Raw genomic sequence first — 23,269 nt, forward strand, 5'->3', positions numbered from 1 at the left:
TTTCTGCTGCTTTTTTGTTTATGGGATATGCTCTTCTTTTCTCTGTAATATAAAAGATGTAAAATGGAAAACAAAAACTATTGGCTGCCGTTGGCATGTCCCTCAGATTGATTTACCTCACTAACAAATCTGTAGTGTACCTTAGTAGATGTTAGTCATAATATTCCTAATTAAAATATTCAGAGTAATCCAGACAAGATTCCTGGAGACTCTCTGGGATTAATAATTTAAGAGCACCCAGGACAAGGATTTTTAGTGAAAACTTCTGCTCACACGCATGTGGTTTCAAGTGTGTTTTTTACATTCTGCACCACAAGATTTTTGGTCTCGTTTCCTGTTTTGTCAGCTTTTTGTTTACAGACGGTATACCTAACACTGTTCAAGACACAGAAGAATACATAGTCCCTGCTCTTGAGGAGGTTACGGTCTACCTAGGCAGGCAACACTAAACAAAGGGAAAGCCGGGGAAGGTTCTATTTTTGTATAATTATATTTTTTTAAAAGGGGAGGGGGAGGAGTGATGGTAATGGGACAGCTTTTGTTGATGTCTCTTAACATTTATTCTTTGTTGCTGCTATATATAGTAAAACAGAATTGTGACAAAACAGTGTTGTAAAGCACTTCCTAGTTCATCACAATTTCTGGCCATGACTTTCGAAAGGATAAACTGCAGATTTCTGAAGTGAGCAAACACTTACTTATTCATTCAAATCACAGACTGTATGATGAAAATTGTCCCAAAGAATGTGGTATACACTTCAGCTAAATTAAGTTTAATGCTACTTTTCTACATTTAACTGTGTCAACATAATTTAAAATGATAAACTTTTCAGTAGTTTCTGTTATCTGCAAATTGTTGGATGTGGGGAAAGGTGTGATCCCGTATGTGCATGTAAGGAGACATTAAATATTAGATTCACAGAAGTCCTGTCATTTAGTTAAGTCTAGTAATCCTAACTAGTTCATCTGTTAGGCAGTAAGGCACTGCAGGGTGAGTTGTGCTATCACTTCCCCGCAGATGTGGTTTTAAGAATAAGGCCAAAGTCAGAGCATTACCAGCAGCTAAGTTGCAATATTTCAAAACACACGCCCAGGAGATCTTTTTGTAGTTTAAACCAGTTTCTGAGTAATAAGTTTTAAAACAATATTACACTGTTTGTTCAGCCCTTTGAAAGTATGATCAGAGTATTAATGAAAACCTTACATAAATAAAAATGACTAATGAATATGCAAGCTTTACATAAAAATCATCAAAATAATGACAAATACACTTGAACAGAAAGATTTGAGAATGACTGTTGTAGCAGTCAGATACAAATTTAAACTGAATATAGTTTGGCTTCTTGTATTAGTTTATATTGGGTACTGTACAGGTTATACTGAATAGGCCGAATAAGCCATGTTATTGATTTGGAATTACAAGTATATCTTCTGGAAATGTGATATTATAATTGGAATAAGTGTTGCATGGTATTCCTCTGAGCATAGAAAGCAAAGTATTTTCGAAAACCCTTATGTATGTTAGCTGAAACCTTCAGTTTATCAGATATTTCTAGTGAGTGAAATAGAGAAGACTAGAAGGATACTCTGGCATCTGCAACAGAGGAATGATTAACATTCATGCATGCTGCATAGGAAAGGATGACTTGAGTGTAAGTTGGACAAATGAAAAAACAGTTTATGAAGATTTCCCATTTCATTTAGGTGATGTACTAAACAGACGTATTTTCTACATTTATTTTGTTTACTCAAATTTCTAGATAGCTTTTGTCATTGAGGCTAGATGTGAAGCAATGAATGTCAAAAGCAGAAAACATCTTCCATAAACTTGAAAAGATTTGGAAAAGTAGCATGGTTGGCAATGACCTAAAAACATGAATTTTTAACACCAGCATGAATTCCGTCCTCTTTAATGAAGCAGAGTCATGGAAATCTACCATAGAAATTGATAAGAAGATATCTCATTTGAAAGTAAATGAAGATGAAGATCTTACGAGTCCATTGGAAAGAGATTCTTGCAGCATCAGAAAGTCTAAGTAGAACAAACCAATCTAAAGTATCAAATATGGTAAGATGACGACGATGGACATATTTTGGATACGCTTTGAGGATGCCAGCAATATGACTTCCATTGCTAGTGATAATATGGACACCACCTGGAAAGAGAAAAAGAGGTCGACCTAGAGCAACTTTACACAGAACAATAGAGAAAGAATATGACACTCAGAAGCCTGAACAGACCCGCACAAGACCAAAATAAATGGTGGAAACTGATGGGTGCCCTGTGCACCTAAGAGTGCAGGAGGATGAAGAAGAAAGAATCCCTTGTCACAATATATTTCAATGTTATTTGTCACACCATAGATGGATATGCTGCTATACATTGGTGACACTGGGCAAAAAAGTTACTATCTAAATGCACAGCACCTCAAGACAATACAGAAGATGACACAATTAACACAGTTACTCAGTAGAATTGCAGTTGTCACTGCTCATGGGTCTCAAGGAGTAGATCGTATTTAGGAGTGGTACTGTTTAGGATAGTAAAGGTTCTTGGGGAATGTTGACTGGGAGGCTACCCTAAGCTTAGAGGGGATATGGAAGAAAGCACAGAATTGACAGTGGATTATGGTGGAAAGGGAGAATGTAGAAGAGAAGCCTGAACAAAGCATGCAGCATGGAACTATTGTAGATGGTAGTAGCAGGGCTGTGGAATACTTTAAAAAGGAAGATGAGAAGGTTGGAGTAATGAGCAGTGAGTACAATTATTTAACTTCCATGTCCTAGGACAGGTAGTCTCACTGTGCATGGATAATATCAGTCCATGTATTGTTTCCTATGACTGTTGTAGCTGCAGGCTCGGGCCAGTTGTGCAGAGCTGTTCTGTGTAGAGCTGCTGTCTCAGCTCTTCCAGGTAGTGGTGTTGGTGCTGCAGTTGATCTCCAGGGAAAAAGGAGAGAAGGTGGCAGCAGCAGACACAGGGATGGGGAGAGGTACCGAATGAATAGGGGGTGGGAGTAGAGATAAAAGTGGAAGAAAAAGGGATGGAGAGAGTCACTTCTAGGGGAAGGAAACAGGACTTTAAGAGTACAGAATGTACTGGAAATGCTGTAGAAGTTAGCAGTAGGACGGAAACAGAGGATTGAAAATCATGTGGAGGATTATGTTGTTTCAGAGAGCCATCAAAACCGGATATTTATCCAAACCTCAAAACTTTTTAAAGTTCTCCCATTACTAGTTTATTGGGGGTTGGGGTTGGGGGGTGAGTTTTTATAATATCGCACAAAGGTGTAGTTCTGTATCTCTGAAAATTAAGTATTCATCTTTTAAAAAAAAATTACTTAACATTTGCAGAGATGTGCACATAACCCTCCAGCAGACCTCAGGTTCATGGCTTAATTGGGAACATTTAAAAAAATTTGGCAAGCATAGTGTGTTGGAAAAGGAAGATCATCTTAGCAGCAGACGTTTGGACAGATTTAGGCATGAAATTTGGGAAGCAGGAGAGGAACGTGAGACAAAAAGGATCCTGTTTTTCTCAAACGTCAAAACAAGAAAAACTCAAGAACTGGGGCTCATAATTTCTAGAACAAATCAGAAGGAGTTAAACATTCATTGTTACTAATTTTATTTTCCATGTGAGTCTGTTGCAGTTGTCACAGGGATATTATTTGATTGTCAGTGGGAAGGAAGGAAGAACCAGGTGCTGATGAGGCATGATTTGTGAAAACCCTCTAAGATGTGTCCACTACACACAATACTGTTTGATAGAAAAGAACTGACAAAAAGTCAAAGATCAATTGGAGACAGGGCCGGCTCCAGGGTTTTGGCCGCCCCAAGCAGCCAAAAAAAAAAAAAAAAGCCGCGATCGCGATCTGCAGCGGCAATTCGGCGGGAGGTCCTTCACTCCCAGGCGGAGTGAGGGACTGTCTGCCGAATTGCCGCCAAATACCTGGACGTGCCGCCCTCTCCTGAGCGGCCGCCCCAAGCACCTGCTTGACAAGCTGGTGCCTGGAGCCGGCCCTGATTGGAGAACACTGATTATGGATATAGTGCGATATCCTTTCTTTTTGGTAGTCTTACAAGGTTCTTTCTCACAATCTCAGATATGTATGAAGTGAGAAATAAGAAGTTATATAATTAGTCTGGTGCAGTGTATGTACATAAAGGAGGGGCAGAGTTGAAGTCACGCATGAAATTTTTAACTTTGTAATTTTTTTTACTCTGCTGTTTGACTTGGTAACCATAATGTTCTTAATATCGCTTACATCGATACATACGTAAAAAAGACAGTTTAGGGGTTTGTGTGATATTAATATGTTTCCCTTTATTTTGGTATTTATGCACTAATGCATATTCATTTTTTTTTTTTTTTGCACATAATGTAACTTTCTTACATAATCATCATTCTCGGGCTTGTGAACTTTTACAAACATACTTTTTCTGAGTACTATAACATGAGATAACCAATGTTCATGTTAATTTTGTAGATTATTCGGATTATGAAGATAGTTCTCTTGAGTTTTTGGAAAGGTGCTCCTCTCCACTCACACGTTCTTCTGGGAGCTCTCTGACTCTGCGAAGCATGTTTACAGAGAAGAACACTTCATACCAGTATCCAAGAGCCATTCTGTCTGTCGACCTGAGTGGAGAAAGTAGGTTGGCTGAACAATAGGAAATTTTGTTTTAAAATTTATATTTCCAAAAGAAGGTGAACTAAAAAGGCCAAATGCAAGCCAAATAATTCACTTTAGGCATAAAAATGTGAAACTTTTTATGGTTGTATGTTGTTAAATCAATGTGTATATACTTTCATGACAGATTGAACAAAACATTTACTCTCCTCATGCTGTTCTGCATTGTGCTGAGCACTGGTTGGATGTTGCCACTCCTACCTCTAAGGTGGCTACATTGCATTGCTATATATATAGTAGGAGGTCACCAAGAAGTGTAATCTTCCAGCAGTAAATCTGTGAGTGACTTCCGCTATGTGTAGTGCAGAATCATTCAGCATCTAAGTCCTAAATTCATGTACAATGTTAAATCTGTTTGCATATACAACTTCAGATGTATTTGTTTTTATTAGACCTCTCGGATGTGGAGTTCTTAGATGATTCCTCCACGGAAAGCTTATTACTAAGTGGTGATGAATACAATCAGGACTTTGATTCAACCAATTTTGAAGAATCTCAGGATGAAGAGGATGCTCTCAATGAAATTGTTAGATGCATCTGTGAAATGGATGAGGAAAATGGCTTCATGATTCAGGTAATGCACTTGCTCTGCAATCTTTCTTGTGAATTTTTGGTCTCTTGGCATCCCTAAAGTTCTCTAGCTATAGAACAGGTAAGAAAAAGGTGGTGGCGGTTAAAATTTTTTGCATTTCACACAATGCCTCTTATTTTTTCTGTGCAGGATCACCTCTCTAAAAGTGAGGTTGGTACAGTTTGTGTCCATTCAGTCCTTGGCACCTCTGAATATGCCAACAGTAGTGGCAGTTGCAGTGATATATTAAAATTGGAAAAAATTCAGAGAAGAGCAACAAAAATGATTGGCGGTATGGAACAACTTCCATTGGAGGAGAGATTAAAACGACTGGGACAGTTCATCTTAGAAAAGAGATGATTAAGGGGGGATATGATAGACATCTATAAAATCATGAATGGTGTGAGAAAGTGAATAGGGAAATGTTATTTACCCCTTCTCATAACACAGGAATCAGGGGTCACCCAATGAAATTAATACGCAGCAGGTTTAAAACAAACATAAGGAAGTACTTCTTCACACAGTGCACAGCCAACCTGTGGAACTCCTTGCCAGGGGATGTTACGAAGGCCAAAAGTATAACTGGGTTCAAAAAAGAATTAGCTAAATTCATGGGGGATTAGTCCATCAATGGCTATTAGCCTAGATGTTTAGAAAAACAACCCCATGCTCTGGGTGTCCCTTAACCTCTAACTGCCACAAACTGAGAGTGGACAACAGCAGCTGGTTCACTTAATAATTGCCCTGTTCATTTCCTCTGAAGCATCTGGCACCAGCCACTGTTGGAAGACAGGATACTAGGCTAGATGGCCATTGGTCTCACCCAGTATGGCTAATCTTACGAAGACGGTGGCTTGGTGAATAGATTTTGGGAAAGCATTTGAAGAATATGGGGGCAGTATTGAAAAGGACACAGTGGACATGAAGGTAGTATCTAGGCTGGCTCCGTTGGAACGGAGTGGATGTCTGGCAGGGAACACAAGAAGAGACCAAGTTGGATAAATAGGTGGGAGCTGAATGATGTAGGGCCTTGAAGAAAAGAACAAGAAGATTGAACTCAACATAAAAAATGATGAAGAGCTATGGAAGATCTTGAAAAAAGGGTTGATGTAGTCATAGTAGTAGGAGAGAGATGTCTTTGATTGTGGCATTTTTAGATAGACCGGTGGGTCAAAATGGGTGTCAGACCAGAGGGGAGAAAGCTGCAATAGTCAAGGCAGTAGATGTTTAGGATGTGGGCAAGTAATGTAGTCATGTGGTCAGAAAGGAAAGGATGGATTTTAGAGATGTTAAGAAGGCTGAACATTTTGGTTAGTGCTTAAATTTATGATAAGGGTGAGGTGGATATTGGCTGTTTGCAGTCATGACTGATCTGGGCTTGATTTGAAGCAGCATCCTTGAGCTGAAAGCCTCTATATTCCATCCATTACCAGTCCCCTAAGTTGTCCAGTAGCCATTTTATCTTTAAATATTGCATCAACCCTTTTTAAACATAGAGCAGTGTTCATTTCAAAAGTTCCCCATAATTAAATACTATTCCATTCATGTTTTGTTTATTACCCATTTCTAAATTCAACTGGCAATTTAATACTTCCCACACCTAGTCTCAACGCAGGTCAACTGGCCAATCATTCTTATGCTGCTATGTCCTTGTAACCTTGGTATTGCTCCCTTCCTATCTTTATTTCTACACTTTCTTCATTTTCTTTTTCTTTTAGATTTTTTTTCATCAGTGCAATATTAAAAATAAATCTTAAGCACTGGAGAGATGCTTTGTAAATGAAAACTGAAGTTTTCTCTTTTCCATTGTTATGCTATAATATACACTTCTACCCCGCTATAACGCGACCCGATATAACACGGATTCGCATATAGTGCGGTAGCAGAGAGGCTCCGGTGGTGCTTTAAAGGGTCCAGGGCTCCGGCTGCTGCAGGGAGCCCCGGGCTCTTTAAATCGCCACTGGAGCCCTGCCACCGCTATCCCGATATAACAGCGTTTCACCTATAATGCGGTAGGGATTTTTGGCTCCCCACGACTGCGTTATATCGGGGTAGAAGTGTATTGCTATATATTTCTATTTTGCCATAGTCCTATACTGGTATCTTTATGCTCAGCTATTAAATATTTAGTGCTAAATTACTTATTTTATTATAATAAAATATTGTTAGACGTTAAATCCTCGATTTTGTTTTCCAGATTGGAATTTGTGGCCATGGGGTCACTTTCAAAACTAAAATTATGCTTAATTATGGCTTGTTTTTGCTACAGCAAATACAAATTGCATGAGTACGATACTATAACTCAAGCCGCCTGCTAAAGGAAAGCTGCTATTCCATGCATTTTGAACAGGCTGGAAATAGAACTGACTTACAAATAATGAATTACCTTGTTTCTTTTGGATTGTAGTGTGAAGAATGCCTGTGCTGGCAACATAGTGTCTGTATGGGATTATTAGAGGACAGCATTCCAGAGCAGTACATCTGTTACATCTGCAGGGACCCACCAGGTATGACTTAAATCACTGGTTCATGCAAAATTAATTGCTGTTTTTATTTGTTACATTTTTGCTAAAAACAGATGGTATTGTATAATCATTACTCACAATAGGATTTACCTATTTTTGTGTGTTTGATATGTTATACTTTTCTGGATGAGTCTTTTATAACATTTTCTTCTGTTTGGTTCTGCGTGGCAACTTTTATTTTTCTGTTACTAATTCTTAAATTTTGTTCAAAATGTTAACTTACCATTCTCATGAGTTCACAAGAAGTGAGTGCTCTCTTTTTCTTATTGAGAAATTACCTCCCACAAAGAGTAGGCTCTTAAAGAGCAGTTATACTCTGAAAAGTGACTATCTTGTGTAAAAATAGTACCTTCCTAGTCACCAAATCTGTTCCCTGCATGTATTTTACCTCTGCGGGAATTCTGCACCTAAAAATTCTACACACACTATTTTAAAATGCTGCAAAGTTCTGCATATTTTACTGTTAAAATAACAGAATATAATCATGCCAATTTCAATTATTTTAGTAATTTTATTTCAAAATACCTGTCAGCAAGTATGTCTGTAACAATACAAACCAAAAAAAATTCAGGAAATTGTTTGTTTGTTTACAAATAGATTTCTTAGTAGGCATATTAATACAGAACTTTAAGTAATTAATTTAAACTACAATACAGAAATGTATTTCCCGCACCCCTCAGAAGCACCTTAAAGGCTTGCGGGAGTCAGGGGTAGGAGCTGAGGGAGAGGGAAGGAGCCTGTGAGTGAACCTGGAGGGTTGTTAGGTGTGGATGAGAGAAGTATGGAACAGGGTTATTTTTGGAGGGAGGAGGTCAGGGGGGATTATTAGGGAGTTGGGGAGCCTCCCCCATGCAGACCCAGTCTAGCCTCTCCCATTCAGTCAGGCACATCTGCCTGTGTGCCTGCTCCTTGTCCCTATATGTACCTGCAGCCCTCCTGTTCCCAAGTGGCCCTGCACCCCCTCCCATTCAGTCCCTGTCTCAGTGCTGTCTCCCCACTAGCTCCTGAGCCCGCACCCCAGTCTGTCTCTCCACTAGCCTTTCTGAACCCCAGTCTGTGACCCTCTCCCCCCAGCAGCCACATGTGTCCCACTCTTTCTGTATTCCCTCCACATATCTCGTGCCTCCTGGCTCCGTGGGTAGAGTGCTGTGATGATCGCTGCTGGATGTTACTGCCTGTCAGCGAGCTGCTGTCTGTTCTGGCGCAACAGTGACCTCTGGTGGGCGAAAGGTGGAACTGCAGTGCTTCTCAGGCAGAATGTATTTTCCATGGAGAAAAATAAACATTCTGCACTGGACATGAATTCTGAGCGTGCACAAATTGCCAGACTACTTTTGCATTCAGTTACATCTGTGCAACCTCATTGTGTAACCAATGGCAGAATTTTACCTGTAGAATTGCTGTTGTAGATGATGGTGCACAAGTCAGAAGAAACGCAGCTTGATTTTTAGATTTTAGCAGGAGTTTCAAGGACTGGCGATTTGAAAACCATTTTACTTGTAACCTGAGTATGTTTGTTCTGGGAGTAATTGAAACAATAAAAATAACTTCACAATGCCATGTTTACAGTTATTCTTCAGAGCAGAAACATGTTTTTGGAGGGAAGTTTAGAGTTCTTTCTGGCAAGTTATTCACATATAGCCACTACCCCACCCATCTGGAGATTCATGTAACAGTTTAGTCTTCTCAGATGGAGAAAGGAGGACAAAATATACATATTTAAATGTATACTTGGATAGCTAAATAAGTGGGCTAATTTGCAGAGGTGATAAGTACTCGTAACTGCCACTGACTTCCATGGGAGGTGAAGATGCTTAGTATCTCTGTAAAATAGGCCATTTATTTAGATGCCTCCATTATGGACTTAGGCGCCTAACTTTAAGCACAGACATTTGAAAATTCAGCCCTATGTTTTTAACTGTAAGACACTTGAGTTTTATAATCTGGTGTGTATCTGTGACACTGAATTTTGCATTTGAAGATATAAAATTAGTGTTTGCCACTGACTTTAAAATATTTGGAACTGCTCATGTGATGACACAGTTTGGCCCCAATCCTCCCTTCCCACCTGCCTCCTCTGACTCCACCCCCCCCCCCCCCCGCCCCTTTCTTTCTGTCTAGGAGACGAGTCATTCAGGATGTCTGCATTTGACACTGGATTGGGAGGATGGGCTGGGTAATGGAGGGTGTTTTGCTGGAAGGTGTTAATGGCTACCATCAGGCTGGTTCTTTTATCCACAGATAATTCTGTGCATACCATTTTAGTGTAAGGACTGGCAAGTTTCCATCTAATTTTGTTCTTCTAGTGCTTGTGCATTTCCGTTATGCTACAGGTGTGTGTACTTCTCGTGCACCATAGCTGGAGAGTTTTCGCTAGCAGCACCTGTAGGGGCGGCCCCTCCCACACCGTTGCTTCCTTGCGCTCTGAACCAAGGGTATAAAGAGTGGAGCCACTCTGCTCATCCTTTAGTTCCTTCTTCCTTCCTGTGATGGGTAGTGAGAGCATTTCTGTGCTTACAGCCTCGTTCCTTTGCGAACAAAGTTGCAGTTAGTTAGCTTTTACATAATGATACTTGTTGTTTCATCCTTTAGATGTTTCTTTTCTCTTTAATCAATTTTATTTTGTTTTCTGTGGATCCTGCTGGCTTCTGGGACTTGCCCAGTACCAGGGGAGCCTATGTGAAGGTCCCCTGTTTTTAAGCCCCACTCCAGCTGTTATCTGCCAATGCCTGTCAGTAATCTGCACTCTCCACTGTTTAAAGTGCTTGGGCAAAGGTCATGTTAGAGACCCAGTCTGACAACACCAGAGGTCTATGCCGCTGTGAGAGATGTATTTTTCAGTACTGACATCATCACTGATTCAGGGCAAAGATCCTCCACCAGCCCTGTTCCTTATCTTATCGGTACTGACGGTAGGGTCTGTTACGTCCTCATCTGTCTCAGGTCCAGTACCCCATTCATCTGCCTCCTCCATGACAATATCTAAACCTTCATGTCATCGCACGGTACTGATAGCTAGGAAGCCTTCAATGCTTCCTCATAGACTCGTAGACTTTAAGGCCGGAAGGGGCCATCATGATCATCTATTCTAGTCTGACCTCTTGCACATCTCAACCACCCTCTCCTGTAATAGACTCAACCTCTGACTATGTTACTGAAGTTCTCAAATCACGATTTAAAGACTTCAAGTTACAGAGAATCCACCATTTACGCTAGTTTAAACCTGCAAGTGACCCATGCCCCATGCTGCAGAGGAAGGCAGAAACTCCCAGGGTCTCTGTCAATCAGACCTGTGGAAAAATTCCTTCCTGATCCCAAATATGGCAGTCAGTTAAACCCTGAGCATGTGAGCAAGACCCACTAGCCAGACATGTGGGAAAGTATTTGCTGTAGTAAATCAGAGCCCTCCCCATGTAATGTCCCATCACTGGCCATTAGAGGGATTTGCTGTTAGCAGTTGTAGATCAGTTACATGCCATTGTAGGAAATCTCATCATACCATTCCCTCCATAAACTTGGCAAGCCACACTGCCGCTGAAAGGTGTAACCTGATGCAATGGCTACAAGCTGAAGCTAGACAAATTCAGACTAGAAATAAAGTGTAAATTTTTAGCAGCGAGAGTAATTAACCATTGGAACAATTTACCAAGGGATGTGGAGGATTCTCCATCACTGACCATTTTAAAATCAAGATGGGATGTTTTTCTAAAAGATCTGCGCTAGGGATTATGTTAGGGAAGTTCTATGACCTGTGTTACACAGGAGGTCAACCTAGATGATCACAATGACCCCTTCTGGCCTTGGAATCGATGACAATGGCTGGGGGGGTCACCAGCAGTATAATGGACGTATGCAAGCACTCAAAGAAGAAAAAGCAGACACTCGTTTTCCTGTAACTGCTGTTCTTTGAGATGTGTTGCATATGTCCATTACATGGCCCATCCTCAAACTCCAAGCACTGGCGTCTATAATCGGGATCCCAGTGCAAAGGAACTGAAGGATGGTTGGGGTGACTTTATACCCTCAGTTCAGAGAACGAGGAAGCCAAAGAATGGGCAGGGCCTCCCCTCCAGGTACAACTAGGGAAAACACTCCAACACCTTGCTGTGACGCGCATATTTACAGCATGTTGGACACACAACACCTTTAACAAAGAACAACAGTAACAAGAAGGTGAGTAATCATTTTTAACAGTTGCAGAGTGAAAGTACTATATAGTTCTGGGAATAATTAGGGATACAATTATTTTTATGATTTATTAAATTGGTATAAAAGTAAGATGATTAGTTAAGTTACTTAGGGTTCACTCATACTTGTGGTTTAGAAACAGAAGTCACCAGACTCGATCAGACCCAAGGTTCATCTAGTCCAATATCTATCTCTGACAGGGGTCAGTATGATATATTTCAGAGGAAAGTGTAGAATCCTGCTGTAAATCCTGATCTAAAGGTTAGATTGTCTTGCTTTGAAGCACCAGGTTTAATGGCTTTTCCAAATTTTTGTTGTTAATTATCATAACTCTGGATATTCTTGATATCCATTTAAATGTCCCATCTCTCTTTGAATCTTAAGTTCTTGGTATCTTAAATTATCTTTTCAATAAGCGGATATCTTTTTAGAAAAGACCATTCTAATTCAAAACTTTAATTTCAAATTCAGTTCATAGGTGTATCACGGTATAGAATGTTTTTACTTCCTCACGCTTGAGTACTGAGCTGATTTGTTTGATTTTCTTTTAAAATGTCATTTATAGAAGTCAGAGGATATACTGTGTCATATACGAGGTGATGTGAATTTCTTTGAAAACCCATGATTAAAGAAAGGATGTCAGAAGATATTTTAAGGATAGCACTCCTGACTGTTGTTGTCACTTCTGGAGAATAAATTCTGATTGTTGTTTACCCGTAGGTCAGAGATGGAGTGCCAAATATCTTTACGATAAGGACTGGTTAAACAATGGGCATATGTGTGGATTATCATTTTTAAAAGAAAACTACTCTCACCTTAATGCCAAAAAGATAGTGTCAACACACCACCTGCTGGCTGATGTGTATGGTGTAACTGAAATTCTACATGGACTGCAGCTGAAGATTGGGATACTAAAGTAAGTGTGGGTCTGGTGTTTCCTCCCCATCTGTGTACCCTTAGATAGAGGAAGTGCGAGCTCAGTGTGTATGTCAAGATAATTTTCATTTTAACTTTTATATTAAAGACCAAACAGATGTATATCAGTACACATTTAGACAGTGTATTCTTGAAAATGTCATGGCACAATTTGAATTGTTTGGATAGATGATGATGCATTCTGGAGCTCACTCTGTGACAGGGCAGAAGCTGGGTTCCTCTTCTTCCTCTCAGCTCAGTGAGGAGGAATCCAGGGTCTGCACTTCTTGACAAAGCCTGAGGGAAAAAAAAAAATTATTGCTAAGTGGGAATGTAATTGTTTTCTCCATTAAACACTAGAAGGTGAATTTGTGTTCCTATTATTGACTGTTGTTGATGAATACTGAGACAAAGGAAAAATATTTGAAGAGACTGAAGACTATTTTTTATCCAAAATTTGCATGTGGTAATATCTGTGAAATCCAGTTTGGAAGTGAAATGAAGTCGTCTGCGCTTCTAAATCTGCCATCTGCAATCTATTCCCCTGTATCTAATCATCTCAAAGTCCTTAATAAATAGTATTACATTAATTCTCTTAAATATTTGTGTGAAGTTGGGAATTACTATGCCAATTTTACAGAAGGGGAAACTGAGTCACAGATTGGTTGTTACTTGCTCAAGATCCAACAGTTAATCAGTACAGAACAGAGCTCAGATCTCCATTGCTGTACTTTAGCTAGTAGACCGTGCTTTGTCTCTGAACAATCGTTATGTGATTGGCTAATTTGGGATATAGTAATTTTTTCAAAGGCCTGAACGTTTAACATTCTCTTTTGTATAATTTTCTAATTATGCTTCCATTGTACAGTTTACTGGTCCACTCATGCCAGGCGATGGAAACCCTCCATTTCAATGGCAGTTGATAGTGCTCAGCACCTGACAGGATTGGACACTTCGGGAGCATTAGCGTTTTTGTTTTATTATAACACACTTATTAAAGATGACCAGGGCATACTGGATTTACCCAAAATTAAGAGGTCCACAACAATGCAGGATGAAACGTTTGGCAATGATGTTCCCCTAAAAATTGCCTATTAATGTAAATACAGTTCAGCCAAAATGAGAGTTTTAAAAGATTTCATTGCTGAAAGTGATTATTCTATACTAACTTTTCTTCTCCCCTTTTTTCCAGAAATACACATCACCCTGATCTTCATCTTTGGGCTTGCTCAGGGGTGCGAAAAGAGCAAGAGCAAGTGACATTTGGGGTAGAGAAGAAAATAGTGACTTTGCCAGATACTGTTAATCCATCTGAAAGGACATGTCACAATCAAAGCCATAAAGAACCACCCCCTAGCTTACCGCAGAAGATGGAAGAAACATATATTATAAGCGAGCACAGTTACCAGAAACCACAGAGTTTTGGTCAGGACTGCAAATCAGTTACTGACCCCGTGAGCTCAGATGATGAAGATATGAGTAGTTTTGAGGAAGATCAGGAATTTTGTTCAGATGATAAAAACTGTTCACAATATTCTTTAAAAGAAGATGGCGTGAGTGAGCAGGTAAAACTCGTTATTCATGTGTATAGACTTAGAGTTTAAAAAAAGATCAAACTCATAAAATAGTTAGAAATGCATGCCCATTACTGAATTATCAACTGATGCGTGTTCTATTGGTAGGCAGACAGATCAGTACAACCCACTTAAAATGAAGTTTAATGTAGTGAAACTTGTTATGGTGAAGTAGGTTGGATTCAGATTGTTGCAGTTCAGTGCTGATAAATGCAAAGTAATGCACATTGGAAAACATAAACCCAGCTATACATATAAAATGATGGGGTCTAAATTAGCTGTTACCACTCAAGAAAGAACTTGGAGTCCTTGTGGATAGTTCACTAAAAACATCCACTCAATATACAGCAGCAGTCAAAAAGGCGAACAGAATGTTGGGAATCATTAAGAAAGGGATAGATAATAAGACAGAAAATATCATATTGCCTCTATAAATCTATGGTACGCCCACATCTTAAATACTACAGGCAGATGTGGTCGCCCCATCTCAAAAAAGATATGTTGAAATTGGAAAAGGTTCAGAAAAGGGCAACAAAAATTATTAGGGGTATGGAACGGCTTCCATATGAGGAGAGATTAATAAGACTGGAACTTTTCAGCTTGGAAAAGAGATGACTAAGGGGGGATATGATTGAGGTCTATAAAATCATGACTGATGTGGAGAAAGTAAGTGTTTGTTATTTACTGCTTCTCATAACACAAGAACCTAGGAGTCACCAAGTAAAATTAATAGGCAGCAGGTTTAAAACAAACAAAAGGAAGTATTTTTTCACACAACACACAGTTAACCTGTGGAACTCCTTGCCAGAGGTGGTTGTGAAGGCCAAGACTATAACCGGGTTCAAAAAAGAGCTAAATAAGTTCATGGAGGGTAGGTCAATCGATAGTTATTAGCCAGGATGGGCTGGGATGGTGTCCCTAGCCTCTGTTTGCCAGAAGCTGGGAATGGGCGACGGGATGGATCACGTGATGATTACCTGTTTTGTTCATTCCATCTGGGGCACCTGGCATTGGCCACTGTCGGAAGACATGATACTGGGCTAGATCGACCTTTGGTCTGACCCACTATGGCCGTTATGTTCTTAATTCATTAATTGCAAATTTGTAAACCCAGCTACAGTGGATTTCTGCTTATAGGGAGGTTGTTCTGTTTAATATAACTAAGTTGTTCCAGTACATCTAGATTTCTTGTATTCAAGGAAAGTTTGTGGTTGCCCTTTTTTTTTTTTTTTTTTTTTCTTTTCTTTTTTGGTTCCCCTTTTTTTTTTTTTTTTCCGCCCCCCCCCCCCCCCCCCCCCCCCCGCATTTTGAAAGATTCAACTGGTTTGAGAGAGATTCCCTGTATTTAAAATGAGGAGTATAAACGGAACCTGTTTTCTTTCTCGTAACAGAAGAAATTGGTTGAAGAGCAAATTGTTAGTTTCTCTCTGTTGTCCTTAGGTCTCTTAACAGTTTTTAAAACCTGGATTTCTAATTATATTTACCGTTGGTCTGTATTTTTCTTTTAACACCAAACTTCCCCCCAGAATTCAGTCATATAGGTTAACAATTAACTAAGCTTGTTTCTGCTCATGTCAGGATTTCTAACAAATGTTTTAGTCAGAGTTCTTTGAAATGTAAATCCCATCTAATATATACAGAGCTGATTTTTCTATAGCTTTATATTAGTGATGCTATAGTAAAGTTTGTGCCCACACCTCTAAATCCGTTTTCGGTTGCTTGTAACTTCTTGATACCATTGCTTTGGGCAGGAGGGCTGAAAGTGTCTGGTTTTACTCTAGAAACTCTCTTAAAACAAAACAAAAAAACCTTTTAAGCTTTTTGAGATACCCAAGTATTTGAAAATAAATAAAACACTTAGACTCACCCACTTGTCTCCCCCATTAAAAAAATTATTCAGATACTTTTTTTTTCTCTTGGTAGTCTGGTGTCACAAACATAGATTGTTTTTAAAGGTGGTACATAAGTTCTATATTTTTTAATGAAGAACTCCAGTTCACCTTGTTTGGAGTAAATTGTTTATTAAATAATATAGTTTACACATTGAGTGTGTGCAGTAAGGACACATTCAGCAATATGAAATATTGCTGAATAGTGTCATATCTTGAAAAAACAATCCATATATCCATTTATGCAGAATTCAGGTTTCCTTGGGAATCTCAGCTATGACTTTACTGACTTTTGTTTACTGTTTATTAGGAAGGGGAACCTGTTGGGTCAGCTAGTCCTTTCCTTTCCTTTCCTTTCCTTTCCACTACTTTCCCAGCACCATAGAGTACTTTTCATTTGGGACTCCAAATTGTTTGTTGGCACATATCAACCCCTGACCTTCCTCTGTTTCGTAACGGTAAGACTAATGCTCACCGGTTAGCCGGTTAAGATTTTACATCCCTATTTCCTGTGTAAACCATTTTGCATTTATCCTAATTTTGATTTCAGCTGTTTTCAAGTTGGCTTGAGACACGATTTGAATTATTTGTAACTGTTTTGAACTAATGCAAGAGCAGCTATATTTGCTACAGCTCTCCTCTCCACCCTTGTTCCTTGAACCTTTGACTATGCCTTGGCAGTGTCCCTCCTAAACGATTGCAACCTTTGGCCTTTCAGATTCTTGTTTCCATGTCTCCAGTCTATGCATAGTTCTACTGCCGATCTTCTCTTTCATACACTCAGATGATATCCAATTTTGAGTCCCCTTTTATTAGTTCTGTTTCTCCTTAAACATCATAGATTGTTTGTAAATTACAAAACGCATTTGGGGGTGGATGGGTCCTTAGTTTTGCAGGTTTGTTTCAGTGTTACAAAGTGTTACAGGGGGCTGGAGGAGGTCTTGAAAATTGCCAAAAAATGAAGAGCTCTGTGTAGCTTGAAAGTTTCTCTCTTTGACCAACAGAAGTTGGTCCCATTAAAGATACTACCTCACCCACCGTGTCTCACCAAAACATGTTCTGTCATTTATGGACAGCCCCTGACATGGTTTCCTCACTCCTGACTCTTAAGCCTTTATAAAGCCCTGTCCCGCCCTGCATATTTCCATCATGTTTTTTTTGTATCCTTCTCCACCAATGTTTCTTGTGCACTGCCCCTTACTGCTAGAATGCCCTCCCTGATCTCACATGTCATTTGTTCTTAAGTAGCTTGTCCCCCTTGCAAGTGTTAATACTAGTATGTCATCTCCAGGACCCACTCATAGATCCTCCCAGCAAAAGCTGGGAAGTCCAGATTTGGTGGTATTCATATTTCTAAAGCTTAAGAAAAACAAGCAGAGAACTTTTTTGTTTAATAAATCATTTCAGGCCACTTTTGCAGGAAAAACTTTTCAGATGCAAAATAGTGTCAAGAATGTGGGTTTCTCAAACAGGTCTATCAATATATACATAATACCGTTCACTCCTTTCTGTGGCAGCTGGCTTGCACTGAAGTGACTAACAAGTGTACTATCAAACTAGCACTGTCTTTGAATTTCTGTCTGTGAAATGCAATAATCACCAATAGTCAGACAGCTTCAGTATATCTGGGATTATAGGATTTTACAATTAAAATCAACTGTTTATATAAATTTATGGGAATTGCTCTTCTAGCTCATCCCATTGAGCTGTTAAATCAGGTATCCTGTCTTTGGTCATAGCTATTACCTGAGGCTTCACAGGAATGTACCTGGCTTCTTAAGGAATAATACACATGGGAAGAAAACCATTAGATTTGCTTTTAGTTCTCATAACTACATGTGTTACTGGTCATACAATTATGTGGCCCCTTTTAATACTCCAGCCATGTGATCTAACTGTGTTAGCAAGTTACACAGGATGACAGTAGTCTGAAGAAGGAATGTACTTTTGTTTTAAATCTGTTCGTATGCTATGAACTTCGAAATAAATTTAACAGGCGAACTTTGGGATTTTAGATATAATTCCATTTTTGTATTTTCACTTCATCCTCTATTGGACAGCAAACACAAAAAAATCCTGAACTCTTGCTTGAATTGGATAATGGCTCACTGGTGCATTCAGCACTTCATGAATTAAGAGTTAGAAGTTTATGTAGCAGAGTGGTGAGATGTGGGCCACTCCAATTGCACTAAACTGAGTACAAGATCTTGTGAATTTAACACTACCTCCCGTGTTTTCTGCTAACAGTCATCTGTCTCTGTGGTAATCCTGAAAGCTAGATGTACTCATTTGTTTGACATTTGTATTGCTGTTGTTCCCCACTAATGTTCTTAAAAACTGCATACCAATATGCATGTTTGTTTTTGTGAAATAGTGGTACAATTAAAAACTCCATCATTCAGGGCATTTGTACCAAGTATTGAAATCAAAACCAGAATCCAAGCGGTAAATTGAGAATAAAGCATTTATTAAGTGCTAACTTTGTTGATTTTTGTTGGTCCTATGGAGAAGAACACTGCTGAAGGGAATGTGGTGTGTGCTTGTAATGAAAAAAAAGGATCAGAAGAACAAGTGGATTCACATCTTCAATGGCAGCTAAATCTCCTGACCCACATAGAGAATGTACAGAATGAAGTCACAAGCAGAATGGACCTTATTGAAAAGGAAGTTGATGGTAATTACATTGTTACGAAGTATTGACATTAATCTGTGTAGAGCTTTGAACATTCAAAGCATTAAATGAAGAACAATAAGTCTCCCATTACCCCGTCATGTAGATGACTAAGACAGTGATTAAGGCCCAAATTTTCAAAGGTATTTATAATTTTGGGTGTTCTGGGACACCCAGAGTCTGATTTTTCAGAGATACTGCGCCTCTGCAACATCCACTGAGATAATGAGTATTCAGAATGTCTGAAGTCAAGCCTAGGCATGCAGCATTAGCAGTCATTCAAAAACATGGGCCAGCATGGCTTGCCCAAGGCCACACAGTGAGACCATGAAGTAGCAGGCTCCTGCTCCCATGCTCTGCCTACTAATCCACAGCATCTCCTGAAATTGATAGTATTTGTTTGGGCAATAGTATCAATCAGTTACCTGAGGAGGAGAAAAGAAGTCTTCATCTTCAGCTGTGGTTTACAAACTAACTGGTAATAGCCTGGATTAAGGCGGCAGACCAGGCTTCATAACAACAAATTCGCACAACGATTATGCAGTAGAACTACGTGTTGTAGTAGAATGAATGCATTCGGCTGTAAATTAATTGCCGTTAACGCCTGCAGTTAACTGAAAACAAAATTAACCTGTTCATTTTTTTAACGCGTTAATTGCATACCTCTGGGCGGGGTGGGAGGGTGAAGCCCCAGCCCAGAGCTCCGGGCGTGGCAGCAGAGTCTGAAGCTCTGAGCCCCTAGGCTATATTTGAAAATATAGAAAACATCCAAAAATTTTAAATAAATGGTATTCTATTATTGTTTAACAGTGCGATTAAAATTGCGATTAATCGCTATTAATTTTTTTAATCGCTTGACAGCCCTAGTTTTCACATGTAGAGTCTCACTTCACAAATGAAGAGAGTTTGAACAAAGTGTAGTTATTGTGTCCTTAACTATTTCTTACCTAAAACAAAATAGTGTTAGCCCTGATGGAATGTTTATGATCAGTTTGCATGTACATTGACCATGTTTCCAGAAACATGGGATTAGACTCTTGCCATCCCTCTTTTTTATGAGCACTGAAATTCACTCAGAAGTTAGTGTGATTCCATTCTGAAAGTGGCTGTCTAAAAATGGAACCACATTATATCACCTGCTCCCTGTTTTTGTTTAGTGATACGTTAAAGTTAGTGACAGAAGTGAGTCTTCACAGCCTTTTATTCCTGTTGAGTTTTTACTACCGCAGAACCGTGACAACTGAGACAGTGAGCTGGAGTCTCTTCTTTGTATGTGTATCATCAACACATTGTTGGCTAATTTGTCCTAACGTACCTTTATATTACTGGAATTTAGCTATCAGGGCAATTGGAAGGATTAATAAGGGGGACCACTTTGAACTGCTTAAAAGAATAAAAATTTCCATGGAGCACTGAATTATTTCGTTCTTCAGAAAATATATCTTCATTTAAATAATGATCTGAGTATCTGTAAGTTGCACCTTCATATTAATGATTCATATGGCAGAGGCATGCTCCATTTTATGCAAATTACCTGCTGCCCTCAGGCTTGGCAAGTTGGCAGCATTTACAAGGATAGGTGCTGGTCCATGTTCAATAGCATACGGGAGAAGTAGGTTTGGAAAGGGTATGAGCCTAAAAACCCAAATACAAAACGTCTTGCAACAAATAGTGTAAGTATTCTGAATTTTTATGATCGGCTGCTCTTCATCTGGGCAGTGAATTTGGCCATGAAATATTCTGAGGTGCATCATTGGCAGTCTCACACCTGGTTTGCATGGAGCCATGGGTGGGGCACAATAGCCATTTAAATTTCGGTTGACAAGTTAGGACCAAATCCTAGTCAGGTTGAAGTCCTCAAGTATTTTGCTACTGACTTCAATGGCACTAAGATATGGCCCTTACTGCATTTCAACACACCTAGCTTTGGACGGTTGAGCACTCTTTTTCCGAAGATCCCTTTCTAATCAAACTCTTCTTTACATTTTTCTCGATGTAGTTTTAGAAAGCTGGCTTGACTTCACTGGAGAGCTGGAACCGCCAGAGCCTCTTGCAAGACTGCCTCAACTCAAGCGACGTATCAAACAGCTCTTAATTGACATGGGGAAAGTACAACAAATAGCCACGCTATGCTCTGTATGACAAAAGGAAGAATAAAGGAATAAAAATAGGCTCTCTACAGTGAATTTTCTTATTAGCCACAAGACTGGCAGGAGGACAGCAAAAAGCTGGATATTTGTCTGGTTCTGTGCTGATTACATTTTTAGCCTGACGCTTTGGAGAAAGGAAAGGAAATCTAGAGTAAGGAAATTGACACTGAAAAGCTGAATACGCTATGTTCAAGATGCAAATTACAATATGTCACATATTGAGGAACATTGAAGTGGCAGAATTTCTCCTTCAGGTCATACAAGAAGGTTCAAGAAATCTCTGCAATGGAAAATGCTATACTTTTATAGTCAGTAGCAGAAAGAGCCAAACTCTAAAACGTCAGTGGGAAAAACATACATCCGTAATTATTTTTTTTTCTCCCATTGCTAGTGAAAATACAGACACAGAGAGATCCATATCCTCTCTACAGTTGGTCCACCCCCAAAGTTTTAGGCAGGTAACTGATCTTTTGCAGCCCAGGAACTATTTCTCGTCTAATTAGTGTTATTCAGGAAAATGAAAACATTTGCTTCACTTTTGAAAGAAACAGTATGTGGTGGTCTCCTTATATTTTTTTTAAATGGAAATCCTCATTACAGCACCCTTAGGCTCTTTTAAAAACGTAAGTGGCAAACAGTGGTCAGATGTGCCAAATAATACTAAAACCACTGGGATGACAGTTTGAAGATAGTGAAATACCTGAAGAGTTTTTTTTCAAAGTTCTACCTGGTGCCAGCAATCCATCCAAAATTGTATCTAGTTTATATTTTTTTACGTTCTATTGCAGTATTCAGGATTCAAAGTACATTTTTGTCCTGGGTAGTTCAGCTTGGCGTTAGCCCTCTGAATCTTTACCAACCTCATCTGGGATGAGGAATGACAAGAGCAGAAAAATTGCTTGTTTGTGGCTGTGAATTACTAAACCACTAGATTGAATATCGCAAAGATACATTATCTAAGATGTTTTTATAAAACTTTTAGCTTCAGTCATACGTGAGTAAAACATCATGAAACCAAAGGCAACCTAGTTGCTCTGTTAGCTCTTGCTGGATTTTGAGCTCAGGACCTTCTCTTTGCCTGTGCTCATGTAAGTTGTCACTGCACCCAGTGCTACATATGTATGTGTAGGTATAAGTGTATATACACACACATTCATATGTACGTACTATATACATATTTATATCTACACATGTCTAGTTTTATTACTATAGACTATAAGAACTGGTGGTTAACATGAAATGTTACCTTTTAACAAGCAGTTTATAAAATTGAAAATAATGTATGTACAGGTTTTGGAATTTGTAAAATATGACTGTTAAAAGGAGGCTATTTAATTGATGACATAAGATACTTGAACATTTTATGCCTCACAACTGTTTATCAGTTCTAGTTTTCTGTATAAATGCATTTTAGAACCGATAGACAGTAAACTTGAATTTACCTTTTGATAAGAGTACAAGCCACTGTACATTCAAAAATTATTTAAATTTGCAAACACACTGTTCTATATGTAAGGTACTGTATGTAAAACTGTTTATTAAAACTATTCTGCATACTCTACATTTTCCACTTTTCTTCCTGTCCTATACAGAAATGTAAAAAAGTGATTAAAATAATGTACAGACCATAAAAAACTCGAATTTTTTGAATGCCTGTTGAGGATTCAGACAGTCGAAAAATGTGCCAAAGATGGATTGTGTACAAAAGATGTTGAAACTAGTGTTTTGAACTTTCATCATAAAACCATTATTGAGAGAGAAAGTAGCATGCCCGGGTGCTTATTGAAAAATGCCTACACTAAAGTCTCTAATTTATCTGTCATGTCTGAAGTAAGTTAATGCAATTAATATTTTAACTCTAAAGCAAATGTGTCAACATCAGTTATAGAATGATACCTATTTAAAAGGTCTCTTCAACAGCAGTTACCACACCATTGTATCAGAGATATTACAGCTCTGTCTTAATTCCAAAACGCAATTCAATCTTAATTATATAGCAGGGATTGTCACCTCCATAATTTAAAGAGGAAATACAGTAACTGAGGAATCTTTCAAGAAATGTTGACTATTTTTTATGGCAACCACTATTACG

General features: G+C 38.9%; 1 protein-coding gene across 12 annotated transcripts in view; it reads left to right on the top strand.

Annotated features, from left to right (window-relative positions):
• PHF20L1 (PHD finger protein 20 like 1) overlaps window positions 1-22,738 on the top strand; it is an 81,264-nt gene extending 58,526 nt beyond the window's left edge. For 9 of the 12 annotated variants that reach the window (XM_026646581.1, XM_026646575.1, XM_026646598.1 and 6 more), the window contains 7 exons: window positions 4,491-4,655; window positions 5,087-5,268; window positions 7,673-7,772; window positions 12,699-12,894; window positions 14,086-14,458; window positions 18,865-19,030; window positions 21,027-22,738. In XM_026646581.1, coding sequence (XP_026502366.1) covers window positions 4,491-4,655; window positions 5,087-5,268; window positions 7,673-7,772; window positions 12,699-12,894; window positions 14,086-14,458; window positions 18,865-19,030; window positions 21,027-21,169 — 1,325 coding nt within the window. In that variant the 3' untranslated portion in view covers window positions 21,170-22,738. The remainder of the gene's footprint in view (window positions 1-4,490; window positions 4,656-5,086; window positions 5,269-7,672; window positions 7,773-12,698; window positions 12,895-14,085; window positions 14,459-18,864; window positions 19,031-21,026) is intronic. The other 3 variants (XM_026646587.1, XM_026646638.1, XM_026646644.1) reach the window with 1 other exon arrangement.
• Window positions 22,739-23,269: the final 531 nt, after the last annotated feature.

The sequence above is a fragment of the Terrapene carolina genome, unplaced genomic scaffold (assembly GCF_002925995.2).
Source record: "Terrapene carolina triunguis isolate 2854851 unplaced genomic scaffold, T_m_triunguis-2.0 Scaffold58, whole genome shotgun sequence".
In the NCBI taxonomy this organism is placed as follows: Eukaryota; Metazoa; Chordata; order Testudines; family Emydidae; genus Terrapene; species Terrapene triunguis.